This window comes from Pempheris klunzingeri, chromosome 11 (genome assembly GCF_042242105.1).
Source record: "Pempheris klunzingeri isolate RE-2024b chromosome 11, fPemKlu1.hap1, whole genome shotgun sequence".
Classification (NCBI taxonomy): domain Eukaryota; kingdom Metazoa; phylum Chordata; class Actinopteri; order Acropomatiformes; family Pempheridae; genus Pempheris; species Pempheris klunzingeri.
The window spans coordinates 10,578,328-10,594,219 of NC_092022.1; the positions used below are offsets into that span (position 1 = coordinate 10,578,328).

Sequence of the window (15,892 nt, forward strand, 5' to 3'; positions counted from 1 at the left end):
GAGCAATAGACTTATGTGAGAAAATAGAATAAAATAACAACATTAATATAGTGAATGTCTGTAAAATGGGACAGTTAACCTATATCATTTTTATACTTTAATTGATAAAAATCAATGCTTATCTCATCACAAGTAAATATGTGATTAAAAAAAAGTTACGTGGCTATGACATCACTTCCTGGGGCGTGGCCCTCCATATTCAATAACCCGTCAGCGAAAGGTGATGATAGTAAAATGACAAAGAGCTCTGATCTGAATAATGTTAAGGTTATAAAATAATAAAAATTGATGGATAGTTTGTAAATGTTATATATCATGTTATGGGAAAATGGTAAATTAAAATTAAATTAAAAAAAAATCACATGTTAATCTCCATTTCTTTCTTAAATGCTATTTTGACTCAAAATGGAGTAAACTATTATCATTATTACATCAACACACAAAATTCAAGAACTATTGGATGGATTTCTTAAGATGTGATGTCCTCTTTTGCTTGTTTTGTCCAACCAACAGTCCAGAACCAACCATGAAAAAAGCATTCAGTTTTTCTCACATTAGATAAAGAAAAGCAGCAGATCCCCACATTTGAGAGATGGAAAGAGAGAATATTTGTAGTTTTGCTTTAAACATCACTTTACAGGATAATTAAAACAGTTGTGGCGCCGACTAATCAGCTTAATCAGCTTGAATCATTTTAAATGTTTAGGTTCAGAAAAATACACCTGACATTAGGTTGTTGTTCCCCATCTGTCGGTCTCACCCTGAATGATGCCTCTTGTGTCAGACACTCATCTATTTTTTATCATTTGATTATTGTGACTTCCACTTCTCTCAGGCCTGTGAGAGGAGGGACGGTGCGATGAGAGAGGACAGCAGTGACAGAGCAGCCTGAGGTGCAAAGTATTCTTGGAAAAACAACTCACTGGGTTGTAAAGTCTCAAAGACGACTACAGGGAGTGAGAGAGACTTTAAATCATCAAATCACAGAACACATTCAGTGAACCAAACACAACTGAAGATGTAACACAACATCAAAACAAACCTTTGTGTTAAAAGAGAGGATCATTTTCTGCACAATTAACGGACTCAAATATCATCAAGAGTTACTAACGTCAGTAAGAGCACAGACAGAAATCAGTCTAACATCCCTCCTTCCTCCTCACAACATTTATGGGTTTTATATGACAAAACAAAAAGTATTGTTGCAGGATGATGGAAACTCCACATGACATCATCAAAATGCACCTCAGTTTCACCTCCTGGCTAAAAAAAAAACCCCACACACATATATGTAAAACAACAACCATGTACAATTCTTGAATTTTAAAACTGTAAAAATCAGAAGCTGAATAAATGAATAATGATCCAATAAGAGCACTGCAGCAGAGACGTGTGAACTGTGCAGCAGCGCCCTCCTGTGGCATTTATGGGGAAGTAGTGAAACTGACTGCAGCACAACACAGTACTGTAGTCTGTGCACAATCACACAAACCCCAATAAAAAAAATGAGAAACCTTGAAAGGCCAGATAGTGGATAGCCTTTATTCCACATTCAAATCCTATGGTGTGTATGCTTAGTATATTTCTTTTAAAAGATGTCTGTTTGTGTTTGGTTCAAACCTGAATTAGAAACATAATAACAAAACTACACTGCAGAGCCTGACTATATATGAAGCAGCATTTAACCAGGACCTCACAGTTCATTTCTACTACTGGTGATGCACCATTAGCCATAAAATAAAGGTTATCTGGTCTCCCTGATGAAAAATGACATTTGTTGACACGATTAATGTGAAATTATGTGAAATGATGATTTTCAGAGCTATGCTTTTTGGTAAAACGTTCATTTCTGACGAGTTCTTATTGGTGGATGATCATAAAGAAACCTGAGCCGTTAACTTCTCTCTCACCCACACGGATCCCGACAGAAAGCCGCCCATTTCTGAGCCGCCTTCTGTCCGAGGTTTCTTCCCGTTAAATGGGGAGTTTTCCCTGTCACCTGATGTTTGCTCATGAGGGGATTCTTGAATACTAATTTTGAAGAGTTTGGTTTTGACCGGCTCTCTGTCTTCAGATAACATTTCTTATGAATTAGCACAGTATAAATTAAGATTGATTGACTGATTAAATCTTTATCTTGGCAAATTTTAGATGTCAAGCTTGGGGCAGAGAGCATAATACAGTAACAAAAACATGGATTAACCTCCAATATGATCAAGAAAGACCAACTAATGCCAAAAAAAATAAAAGTATTGCGACGTAGACTCCGTAACATCGTGTTTAAGGAGTGGTGGCACCTTGTACATGTACAAGATTGTACAAGATTGTAATGGAAAAATTGACCCAACTAATAGCCTGGCTCTAAACAATCCCCATTATTACAATAAATATACTGATAAATAATTTCACTATTTTGTGCCAAATACACTCAAGGATGTAGTGTTTTCCTTCCGAATATTATTCTTGTTTTAAAGGGCTGTAAAGCCTCTGAAAAACTAAATACTCACTCCAAAACTTAATCTAATGAAGGCCTTTTGGGCACGATGACCCACGCTAACTATTCAAAGGCATTTTAATAATTTTACAAATGGGAGAAACAAAAAGGACAAAAACTTGCATTCCCACATGAATACTGACAACTACCCATGTCCACACTCTCATCAAAAAGCAATTTCACAGGTACTATATGTACACATTAACCCATTATCTTCACATGTCCCAGCATAAGACAATATGTACAGTACTCAAAGACTCTTAATTAGTGCTATGAAGAAGTTCATCTGCAGAGCAAAATACAAAAAGACAAAACACTTCTCTTCAGATGTTTCATCCTGAGATATGACATGATGACTCAGTAGCAGGGGGAACTCTGGGATACGCAACTGCCTTTTAATAAGAATTTAACCACAAAAGAAGAACTCCCCTGTGGACTCATGCAACAAAAAAAAACCCCAAAATGAAAAAAATAAATAAATAAAACACTACAATCTTTTCGGTTTCGGTTTACAAAGACAGTGGACGTTTTCTGAGCAGATGGAGGTGGATGTGTGGGTGAACAGAACTGTGTATTATTCAGCTCAGTGATGGAGGGCTGCAGACAGCATGACACAGTCCACGTGGTGCTGCATCAGACAGTAGGAGAGTAAACAGAATAGTCTGATGTCGAAAAAAATCATCTGCAGTCCTTTTTTTATGGAGTCACATCGGTCTCAATATTAATGATTTCACACAGAGGGATTTACAAATGTATTTCAGGGTTTACATATAAAGTACTCTCTGACAATTTTCATGACTTTTAGTTTTACAGTTTTTGCTGCATGAAGACTTTTTGCAGAGAAAAAGAAGTAGAAGAACAACAACAATAAGGCTCCAGCAGTGAGCGACGCAGCTTGGACCCCTTACAAATATGGTTCACAAAAGTTTTTCTATTTCATTAAATGACTCTACACTCACGTATTTGCCTGAGCCATCTGATTGGCTACACATAATTCCCTGTTGAAAAAAAAATGCATTTGTGAATCGAGTTTTGTCTCAACAAACAAACACACACACACACAAATGCAGCTAAGTCCACATACGAGAAGCAGTTTCAACCGTTTGTACATAAATGTAACAACATCCTAATATGTTTTTGATGAAAATTTCAAATAGTTTTAAATTCATCTATTTGTGGATTTCAACTACATTTTTTAAAACAAGAAACGTGTGGTTTTTATATGTGAATTTGGTTTACATTTATATAAAACTATTTTAGCATGCATTGAATAATATTTATGTAGAGAGAGTCAGTTATGATCTCAAAACACATTTGTGAACCCCTCTGTGTGCGTTCATTGATATTGAAACTGATCTGACTTGAACTCTTGTGCACTGACTTCTTTTCACTTGTTGCCTCTAAAAAGTTAATCTGTCGGCAGTTAATCCCCCTTCAGCTGCAGAGAAATATACGTTGACCTTGAACACACAGCTTCCTCCGATGGCAAAGACACATCTATGCATGCAGCACAGTGATGACAGTATTAAGAGAGAATTAAGTTCTTTTTACTGTAATGGGGGCTGAGTATCCCAGCATGCATTGTGCAGACAGCAGGGAGACCCCCTGCATACAAGTAGATGGAACGGTTACAGGAGGAACCTGTAGGAATGAAGGTGACCAAAAATAAAAGGAGGAAAGAAAGTTGAATGAAAGATGTGAACTTTTGCTACATTTGTATGTTTTGCACTGAGCGAAAGAAATATATCAACATTAAAGTCTTACATCCCGAATTATATCCCGTTTTTAGCTCAGAAGTGTAGACAAAATTCATTCAAAGATAAATCTGTGAACACAAATATCTGCATAACATATAATCAAAAGTAAACCACAGAAAAAATATCAATGAAAATGCTTTTCTCTTGTTTTTGTCCATGAAAGATAACTTACATTTACTACTTACTATTTACATGTGTGGGTGGGTTACATTACATTTACATAGCATGTAAATTGAACATTTTTGTCTGTATGAAAATAAAGTGGTCTTTTGAATCGTTTTTGTTTGACGGTTGATATATATTTGGAAAATCTAAATAAAAGCTTAAAGAAAAAAAGCAATTAAACATGCTTCATGCTATGAGCCACTCTATAATTTCACAGGGTTACTAGTATAGATATGCTGGAGACTCACGTTTTGTGTAGGAGGATCAACAGCGAGTATCACAATGTCTTAATTGCCACAGTATGGCGTCACCGAGCTCATGCGTCAGCAGTAGGAGCACACTTATTTATTTTGCAGAAAAGCTTGAGGACTAAACCACATGAGCTCATCAGCGGGTGGGAACCTCTTGTAATGGAGCCTGCAGAGGATTTAGACAGTAACATTGGCACACATCACACCCAGGAAAGCAAAGAGGATTCATCTGTGTCTGTCAACACAAATTTATGTTACTTTGATGCTGTCAGGGAAATAGTTGGATTTTACCAAGGTTTTAAGAGAATACAAATGATTAAACAGAGGTCTTCAATTATCTATTTGCTTATTCATCTGCCTACTTGGGTGGTTTGTTTGTTTGCATGTGTGGCCAACCTCACTGATCTTTAAGCAGAAGAATCAGCTCTTTCTTGCGCATCTATGACTGTAACATGAGGTGTTAAAGATTCATGAATGAGAAAAGGCTCAGTAAGTGCTTGTGTTTTACTGATGTCGTTGATGCACTACACCAGTGAGCCTCCAGCTTGACCTACTCGGACAAATAAACGTGATGAAAAGCTGCATCTTTATTCTTCCTTTCTGCTCAGTACAGCAGTAGTCCTACATGTTTAGCTTGCACCCACCGCCCCAAAAGACGACGTGTTAAGCCCCCGCCTCTTGCGTTGATCTGAGGCTCTGTGGGTAATCTCGTCAACAGATCAGAGACGCAGGGACTGAGCACAAAGCAGGGCTACGCCATCCACCTCCTAATGGGATTGGTCGCCATCTCTAGATGTGCTGCAGCGATTAGCTTGCTTGGGAGCATTCAGGGATTTAGACCTCAAGCACCCTGACCCAGGCAATTAGCACTACATGCTTAGGCAGAGTGACGTGAGTGTAATGCTCCATATCCCGAGGCAGAGCTGGACTCTGACATGGTGCTGAGAAGTGAGGCAGTACGAAAGGGAGAGCCTGTTGTTGATGCATTCATTTTGATTTTGATCGTTTTTTTGTATGATTGGAATTACTGTTAAATCTTTTTAAAATCTGCCACTGATTCTGGAGTGAAATGATATAGTATATAGTATTCTGTCCCCACATGGGACATAATGCTTTATAATATTTTCACCTTTTAAGATAGGAAAGACTTTCTAAGGAGGATTTGATATCTTTTGAAACCACTGGGAAACTTTGTTTCACCATGTTTTCACCGTTATTCACGTGCGTCACACTTTTCAGAGTCAGAGATCCCAGTCTGTCAATCCTTCAGCTTCCCGCTGAGCCTATTTGACCCTGACATCACTAAACTGGATGTGGGACTGTCTGGCTGGCTGAAGGACAAACCCAACTTTTTTTTCTTTTTAAACCTCCTCCTCCTACAATAAACACACACAAAATGTTAGAAACACATGGGAATAATATATGCCAAGTTTAAAAATCCAATTATTGCCGTCTAGTTTAGGTTGAGCAGTTGCCGCCGGCCTTTATTAGATTTTATTTGATGAAAAAGCTTGTTTGGGGTGATGTAGATGACTGAGTAGTCCAGCAGCTGCTGGGTGTGGCTCCAAAACTGAAGCCTGAGTAAGAGACACTACTACTACTACTTCTGAAGTACAACAAACACATTCATCTGCATCTGGGCATATTTCACAATGACACGTTAAACACAAAGACTCACAAGAATGATGGCATCACTTAAACTCAATGTAATGATTAGACACTTCTGTCTCAATATGCTTTTAGTCACACAACACACAGGTGGTATTAATATTCAGTCCATACGTTGAAGCCATGAAGTTTAAAACTTTACAGGAAAATGGTCTCTACAGGAAGCTCTCCCTAAAGTCATCTGTCCTTTCAGTCGACACTTTCTTATTATTATTATAGTCCTGCTGTTTTTATTATTGTTTTGTTCTTTTGTCTTTTAAATTGTTTATTCTACTGTGTTTCTACTGTATACAGCCCTTTGGGTCAAATGCTGTCGCTGTTAAATGTGCTTTACCCAGCCTCAACTTCAAAAAGTACTGTGAACTACACGTGAGCTCCTTCTAAGTAAAATGATTTCTTAAGTTTAGCTGAAGTGAGTATGAGGCAGAGTTAATAAAATAAAATAGGTTTCAGTCTTTTTAGTGTAAGATTCCTCAGACCTGTAGTGGAGAGACACAAATACTATGTGGAAATTTCATATTAAGACTTTATTTACTTGAAGACTTCTGTTGCCTCATATTAGCTTCAGATGAACTTCACGGTACATTTTTACACTGAATGAGGTCGGTGGATTACGTTCCTCATCACTTACACTGAAAACACTCTTTGCATCCGGAATGAACAGAAGAATGTACAGTAGTCTCAATATGGGCATGTGAGCATTGTTTTAAGAGAAACTTATCCTATCCTTTTTTAAATCCTTTTAGAAATCCTTTCCTTTTACAATAATACAATAAAGAAAATTATATTGTGAATTAGAAATTCTCTGTTCCAAGAGTAAACAAACAAGACTCAGATTCTGACCAACCATTCAGAGCTAATTTTGTACTATACAATTATTTATACTCATTCAATAGTCACAAAGCATATATTCAGCTCTACTGTGAACTGGGATACTCTCAAATACAAAGGTTTTAAACATTATTAATGCTTTCATAACACATCTAAAATGCAGTGTCAAAGTATGTACCATCTAGGGGGAAGTAAAAGATAAATCAATGGACTTGACTACTATTTGAAAACTGGTGCTCCAAATGCAGAAATCTAAAACAGAGAGTTAAAACTCTCTACTGATGCACTTTATTGGCCGAGATACACATAAGCAACCAGTCTTCTGTCTGCATAAGTATCCTCAGATATAGTGTCTCAGTACATGTCCTCCAACATGCAGTGTGGGAACATAGCAGTCCTGAAGTCCCACTGACCTCCACCGATCAACCTCACAGGGCCGACCTGTTCATGGATCAAATCCTGCAACAACACGATTACTGTACGTAACATCACACCTCCTGTCTCAAACTTCTGCCCCGGCTGGAGGAAAACACGAATATCTTTGAGATAATTTCAAGCATGTGGGATCCTGGTGAATCTGATACAAATGATGTAACTTGGGAAGCACATTTAGGTCATATTATCGCTGAGACCCCACTGAAGTGCACAGTGCAGTGACAGTTGCTTTATTTAGCAGGCACCACACCACCTGGGATTTAAACGTCTTAACTATAAGAAGTTTATGAAAGCTTAATGCCTCCCTCTCTGCTTTGTCCATGTGACTGACAGTGAAGTCAAGAGTCCAACAGGCAGGAAATACAGAATGGAGCAAATGAGCAACACCTACACACTTACCCAAACCCCCAAAACCACACATTTATTTAAATGGCCAAAGCCAAATATTAAATATATATGTATAATATATATAAATATATTTACCAAGAGGGTTTATGTACTGCTTTCCTAATGTTTATGCCATAGCTGCAGAAACAGAGTAATATTAGTGCATTTCTGCCAAACTATACATGCACACACTACCATGTGATGGACAGGGACAAACATTTTGTGTATGTGTATACGGACAAATCAAATCAATCAATTCTAGTTGGGAAAACCGACGTTATCAATGACTCTCACTGAGCCAAAGTATGTGAGTGTGTTTTCTTTTCTCTTTTTCTTTACATCATTCACTATTGCCCTCGTTAGACTAATTGGATTGACTGGCCAATCAGGAAGAGGTACCTCTTTAAGTCAAGGGTTTAAGCAGAGAGAATTAAAGGGTGGATCTCTGGTGGCCAGAGCTGCTGAATTCATTTTACCCTTGAGAGGGTCCTATCTGATCAACTAATCGAAAACCAGGAAAGAAGCCAGGAAGGCTCAAGCACCTCCCTCCCAATCCCCTTCCGCTAGGAAATCGCCTTTCAGCACGATTAGTGTTGGAGCCAGATTCTCTGCGGCTGTTCACAGACAACCGTCAAAATTTCCATCCTTGAGGATCTTGAGTTTGCGGAGGAAGAAAGCATGGGTGCGGGAGCAAGCGCCGAGGACAAAAAGTCAAAGGAGTTGGAAAAACAACTCCAAGAAGATGCTGATAAGGACGCTAAAACTGTCAAGCTATTATTGCTTGGTAAGTTGACTAGTGAATAGTTTTGTGGCACCAAGTTTTCCTTTATGTCCCAGATGGCAAGTGATGCAAAGTGCTCAGGTTGTGCTCAGGCAGGGTAAAACAGAAGTCTTGTTGTCAGACAACAGGTGTGACTGGTAGATAAGAAAAGTTAAAATGCACAGGTAAAAAAACATTACCGCTCTTTGCAAAAAGGTTTTCATTGAGCCCTGAAAGGTAGACAAATGGTTTTAGGATGAGGGTTAGTTTATGTTATCATTGATTCATAACCCTGTATTCATAACTTAATGATGATGAGTTCATTGTCTCTTGTGCTGCACATTCTTACAATCTTGGATTTGAGCCATCTGATGATGTTAACTGCTCTGACACATCTGCTCACTGCTTAGTTAGATGTAAGATATGGTATCCTCAGAGGATTTACAGGCTGTGCTGATGATTTGTTCCAGGATAAAACTCTACATTAGTTTATTAGAAAGATGGGGGGGGTCTGTTTAAGCCTATACAAAACAGAGGGGGTGACAATAGGAGTGAAGATCAGCAGACTGAGATATGGTTATAGGTTGAGATCTGAGATGAAGCTAAAAAAAAAAAAGAGGAATATTTAAAAATGATATTAGAGAACAGATTTACAATACAGTTAAATAATTACTTACCACATTTGAAAGTGTACTAAAAAGATTTGTAATAGATTGTTTACTTATGCACAATACACATACTGCACAGACCTGAGCTTGTTTAGCTGTTTTAACTTTTTACCGTTATGCTGAGTAATTTTGAATAATTTGCAGAAATTCAGCAATGAAAGCAATAGAAACAGACAAAACATTGACAAACATTACATTTGAAAAAAATAGCTGCAAAATGTATTAGATTTTCTTGGCTGTGTCTTAAAACAAAGAATGACTTTTCAGTTCTGATGGAAGGACACCGGTGCTTAGCACAATCATGGCCTTTGGTCTAAATGAATCAGAGCACAGCAGTGATATGTCAATCCGCTTAGCTAACTGGTTTAGCGCAGATCCACTTGGTGGGATCTTTGTTGATCCCTCAACTTGCACATAAATAATGAAATGTGTTTTATTACCACTAACATTATAATGGCAACATTTGCAGTGTCAAAATACCGAGCAAGCATTTTGTTGAAAAAAAAAAAAGCTGATATTCAAAAGAAAGGATAAAAAAAATGTAAAGATTATTGTTGATTCATTAAAGAGTTGGATTTTGTGACTTAACAAACACAAAAATGAAAACAAGAATGTTGAGAGTTGCCAAATGAAAGTCAGTATAAATGGTTTTACTATTCAATATAAAACAAATCAATTATTAATTTTATATCTCACAACACTGCATTATTTCTTTCTATGTGTAATCTGTGAAATAATTGACTGAAACACTATTCAGAGACTTAATATCTACGGCCATTAGATTTAAAGAGTAGGTGCTTCTCCAGCAGTACGGGATCAGAGATCAGACAGTAAGAGGTGGATCAGTAAAGATAAGAGTGCCATCCTGTGGGCTCTCACAGACATTGTGAAACGAGCCAGAAAGCAGGTTTTTCTTTAACTGAACAGCTTAATTTCGTTGGCTAGCTCATTGTGTGCAGATGTGCAAAACAGTGAAATTAATACTTGTGAAGTTTCCGGAAACGCCCATCAAGAAGATTCACAAAAGAAACCTAAATGTGGTTAGTTAGAGGGAACATCAAAAACGTCTGTCTGTATGAAAACTGAGCACTTAAATCTGAAGAGCAAGAACAACAGTCCTTGATTGTTCTCAAATGCATCACATGAGATGATTTCCCCACAATTGCAAATGAAAAAAAAAAATGCTTTTATCATGTTAAATTTTCATGGGGAGGTGTTTTCCTTTGGTTGATCAGCAGAGCTCCGTACTAAGTCATTAACTCCTTAAGTATCTGTTGTAACTTCTGTAAAAACATCTTTATCTAGTGGAACAGGCATAAATATGTAGCTTCCCTTAAAAGTCTAGATTTAATGTCAGGGCCTAAAGGCGCATTCGCTAATGAGCACGAGGTGAAAGAATGACTCACATAGTGGATAAAGAAGCTCTTATATTAAGTTATCACAGCTGATGAAAACCAGTCTCGATTCTGCCACAGTGCCACCTTCATTGCTCATCACAAATCAGTAAAACAATCTTGTTATTGACTTACTAATGACTGCTGGCAGGGGAAAACCAATAGTTTCTTCCTTCGATGGGGCCACATGATTGAAGGCGTGATGTCTTTAAATGCTCAAGGACTAAGTCTGAAGCTTAATGTCGCTGCAGTGAGAGCAGGACAGGCAGCTTTGGTGGCGCTGAGATAAAGTCCCTCTGGTCCTGAGTTTGCTTATACTGCTGCCGAGAGCCAGATCCACCTGCAAGCTTTTGTTTAGCCAGCAAACCTAATTGTGACAATCAAACTGTACATTTATGCACAGTCAACATTATGCATGTATGTACAATGTGCACAAGGTACATTTAATTCAGGAAAGCTGTTTTCCTAAAATTAAACTCCCCTCCTCTCTGATTTGCTTTGGTTTGGAGATGTCTGTGGTATTTGTGACAGCAGGAAATGCTAAATGCCCAAAAGAATCTGCAGCTGATCTGACATTAATTGCTCATAAAAGAGTTTTGTTTTTATGTTGTGAGTAGATTATGGCATTCCTGTTAGCAGACTCTTTTCATTGCCCTCTCTTAAACTATGAAAATCTAAAGATCACCATAATTTCACACACCAGGTGAAAGTAACAGAAATTAATGCGCACATTAAAATCTGTCCTCACCTCTGCCACAGACAACACTGTCTTGTCCTGGTTTTTATCCCCCCAGGCCTCCCTCACCAGCATTTTTCTTGACTGTAGCTGATGTTGTCAGAAAACCTCACATATGCATTTTTCCTGCTTGCTCTGCCTGTTCTACAGTGCCTCTGTTTTATGAAAATTGTGAAATGTACATTTTGTAGCCCCATTTACAATTTGCAGGGATGACAAGTGGAAAAATAGCTTTTAAAGTTAACTCAGGCTCATGTAAAACTCACACGAGGACAGGGGAAACTGGACAAGTGAAAAACTTCGATTGGTGAAACAGTTCACAATGCCTTTTTGTGAGCAGCCTTGTCATGATTTCCATAACTCCTTTGGTGTACAAACCAAATGTCATTGAGTTTTAAACATTCACAAACTTCAGGAAATCAAACTGTCCAAACAGACAGCAGCACTTGGGGTCAAAGTAACAGCAGCTACTCTCTACTTTGGCCAGACTGCTCTTTTAAACTGACTGCACCATCAAAGCATATTCTTTGGCTGTTTTTGGCTTACAGTGTGTTTCTACTCAATGACAAAGAGAAACACAGCAGTTATGGTGTTGATGCTAACCTCTTTATTCTCTTCCAGGCGCTGGTGAGTCAGGGAAAAGCACCATTGTAAAACAAATGAAGTAAGTATTAAAGTAAGAGATAAAGTTACTTTTTTGTCATCCTCACCATGTGAGCGGCAACCAATCACAGTGCAGCTCAGAGTTTGTTTCTTCTTAATCTCACCGGTCAGGCGTACAGCCAGCAGGCCAAAGCTCCCCCATCTCTGTCTGTTTCACTTTCACAGTGAAGCCTTTTACAAAAGGTCAACAGGGCAAACATCCGCTTACTCTGATTTGTCAGCACTTGTTTTGTGCACCAAGTTTCACTCTGGCAGTAAGAGCTGAGTGAGTTCAGAAACACACCACAGGGTGGCGCTGTGTGCACCGGCTCCACTAGATATCCAGGTTGTTCATGTTGTATGAACTTCACTTCTTACATGTTTGGTCAGAGCTTTCAAGATCCTAGTATTCCTAATTTATTTAGATGAAAATTGAAATATTTCCAGAAATGACTATTTATTTGATATTTAGTAATCAATATTAGGAAAATATAAATTAACCACCGGCTCAGTGGATTAATGTTGCAATGCTTGACATTGCTTTTCTCTTTTTAGACCCTTTGGGACTTGTTCAGACAAAGAGGGACATTAAGTTTTCATTTTAGAAATAAATTAAAACCTTGAAACATGCCGATAATGTAACCCTGAAATTATGAATGTGAACTAAAACAATTTCCCCACTGCTCTTTTGCCTGCATACAGGATTCTCCATCAAGGTGGTTACACAAAAGAAGAACAACTGGAGTTTAGAGCGATCATCTATGGCAACATCCTGCAGTCTGCTCTGGCTATCATCAGAGGCATGGAGATGCTGTCCATTGATTTTGGCGCCCCCTCTGCACAGGTCTCATATGACACTTAAAAGATTTACACCAGACATGATAAACTTAAAGTGCATTTCCACTGACATAAAATCATACTATAAATATAGTTCTGTGACAGTACTGATGGATTTTTGTTCTGTGTGCATGAAACCACAGGAGGATGCACAGAAGCTGCAGAACTTGTCAGACTCCATTGAAGAGGGAACAATGCCCTCTGAGCTGAGTGACGTCATCATGAAGCTGTGGAAAGACTCTGGTGTGCAGGCCGGCTACGATAGAGCTGCTGAGTACCAACTCAACGACTCTGCTGGCTAGTGAGTCCATGTCTACCTCAGTAGGGGTGTAAAGCTACAGAGGAAGCAAGCTTAGTGTGACAGGATTTCATGTCTGATTGTTGTACTGTTTGTTCTGCCATCATCAGCTACCTCAATGAAATGGACAGAATCTGCAAGTCAGACTACCTCCCCACTGAGCAGGATGTGCTGCGATCTCGAGTCAAAACAACTGGTATCATTGAAGAACAGTTCTCCTGCAAAGAGTTGCACTTCAGGTACATCACACACACAAAAGTCCTACAGTAGTGTGATGCCAAGGAGAAGCCGACTGACCGACTGTTGTGACTGTCTGTGTGGTGGACAGGATGTTTGATGTGGGTGGCCAGAGGTCAGAGAGAAAGAAGTGGATCCATTGTTTCGAGGGTGTGACCTGCATCATCTTTTGCGGAGCTCTCAGTGCATACGACATGGTGCTGGTAGAGGATGACGAAGTGGTGAGTTGAGACTTCACTACCTGATCAGAATGCTTAAGGAAACAGACATGTCAGCTAGTAACTCACCCTGTTCCTCTGTGGCCTTTTCAGAACCGCATGCACGAGTCCCTCCATCTATTCAACAGTATCTGCAACCACAGATTCTTTGCGCTGACCTCCATCGTGCTTTTCCTCAACAAGAAGGATCTCTTTGAAGAAAAGATCAAGAAAGTCCACCTGAGTATCTGCTTCCCAGACTATGACGGTAAGTCCAACTAATGCCGCTTCATCAGCAGCACACTGTGCTATGACAAGCTTGTTGTACCAGTGAGGACGTCAGGCTGGATGTACGAGCAGGGAAATGGTGAGACTACATCTGTCAGGCATGCAGTGACAGTATGTATGACAGGAATATGCACGAAAAGCAAACGGCACAAGATGCAGACACTCACTATAGACACTAAACAGACTAAATAGTAAAATTAGACTAAATTGATCAAGTAAGGAATCTGGAGGTTAAAGCTGCAGACAGAGTGAGCTTCAGCATTGTTTCCTCTATTCAATTGCGATGCAAGAAACTATACTACTCATATCATCATGTCAGCTGAGCAACAAAGTGATGCACATGCAGAGGGATTGATATAAAGATCAGGATACCTTCTAATAAATCCCCTCCTGTCTTCCCACCCTTGATTTCTTTTAGGCCCCAACACGTATGACGACGCCAGCAGCTACATCAAGACACAGTTCATGGAACTGAATATGAAGAAGGGAGTGAAAGAAATCTACTCCCACTTGACCTGTGCCACAGACACAAAGAACGTCGAGATTGTGTTCAACGCTGTGACAGACATCATCATCAAAGAAAACCTTAAAGATTGTGGTCTTTTCTAAGCAGCTCCAGAGAGAAAAGAGGTACGCGGCGACCACATCACATTACTCCAGGGGACTTAGTTGATACAGAGTAATAGGACCCAGATGAGGCAGACACTTGGCAATTCAATTTAACCCTCATATAGGGAATCATATTTGGCCGTCCTGTGTTGCCAAGCAACAACTTCTGACTATAACAAGAGCTCACACAAACTCAAACCACACAGACAATTCAGACCCTTTGGGACTGCTCAGGATGAGGAAGATAATGAGAAGCAAAAAGCAATGCTAGAAGCAATTTGTGATTAAAATCAGTTCCTCCCAAAAGCAGTACAACACATTAACTTTTCATTTTAGAAATATATTGAAACTTGCAGAACGTGTGGCCCTGAAGCTACGAATGTAGAAAAATATCCATCTTTTAAGACAGTAGCAAAAGATTTTATATGTCATTAAGGTGAATTCAACATATTTGAGATTGATGAGTTTTTTTTTAATCATTTTTCTCTACTTTGCAGAACTTCCTTTCCTACCTTAACCCCTCATATATTGGCACTAACTGAGAAGTGTACTGATGGAGCTCAGAGGATCCTCAGTATGTTGTGTTCATGTCAAGTCCTGGTCCTCGAGTGCTTCAAGCACATCACCAACACAACATCTGCAACACAGCGCATGTCCAGCTGATTTGACACAACTATCAACTCATCATATTTTTGTTGTGGACATACAGCTTCTTCCAAGATTCTTCAGTTTTTCTAAAGTACAGTATCACACCAGAGGCTGCTGGTTTGAAGGTATGAAGATGAAATAGTTGCTCACTCCTCGTTGCTTCCTTTTGACTACTGTGTTGTGAGTTATATTTACTTTATTAAAACCAAGCTCTGTAAAATGAATAAAACAATAAATCCGGGGGAAAATATTAATATTTTGAATAGCAACCTTGCAACCTTGTTTTTGTTTGAGTACAGTAGTCTCTGTGGTCTTGATATTTAAACTGTAAAACGTTGCTGAGCAAATATCTCAGATATTCCCAGTACTTGCAGTATATCCAGATTACAAACCACATTGTACATGTATGTAATCTAAATAGTGTTAATGTATTCAATTCACTTAACATTTTAATGTGAAGAATAAATTTCAGAAGGTCAAACATGGTAGATAACCTTTGTACATAAGAGTAGATAATTCAATATATTTTGAAAGATAATCACTAGAGAGATGATGCTTTATTATGAAAAGGGAATGAAAATCTACCGAGT

General features: G+C 38.7%; 1 protein-coding gene across 1 annotated transcript; it reads left to right on the forward strand.

Moving 5' to 3' along the window:
• Nucleotides 1-8,666: 8,666 nt before the first annotated feature.
• Nucleotides 8,667-14,654, forward strand: gnat2 (guanine nucleotide binding protein (G protein), alpha transducing activity polypeptide 2). The gene is made up of 8 exons (XM_070840316.1): nt 8,667-8,772; nt 12,168-12,210; nt 12,891-13,032; nt 13,169-13,326; nt 13,434-13,562; nt 13,652-13,781; nt 13,872-14,025; nt 14,464-14,654. The coding sequence occupies exons 1-8, from the start codon at nt 8,667-8,669 to the stop codon at nt 14,652-14,654; spliced, it is 1,053 nt and encodes a 350-aa protein (XP_070696417.1).
• Nucleotides 14,655-15,892: the final 1,238 nt, after the last annotated feature.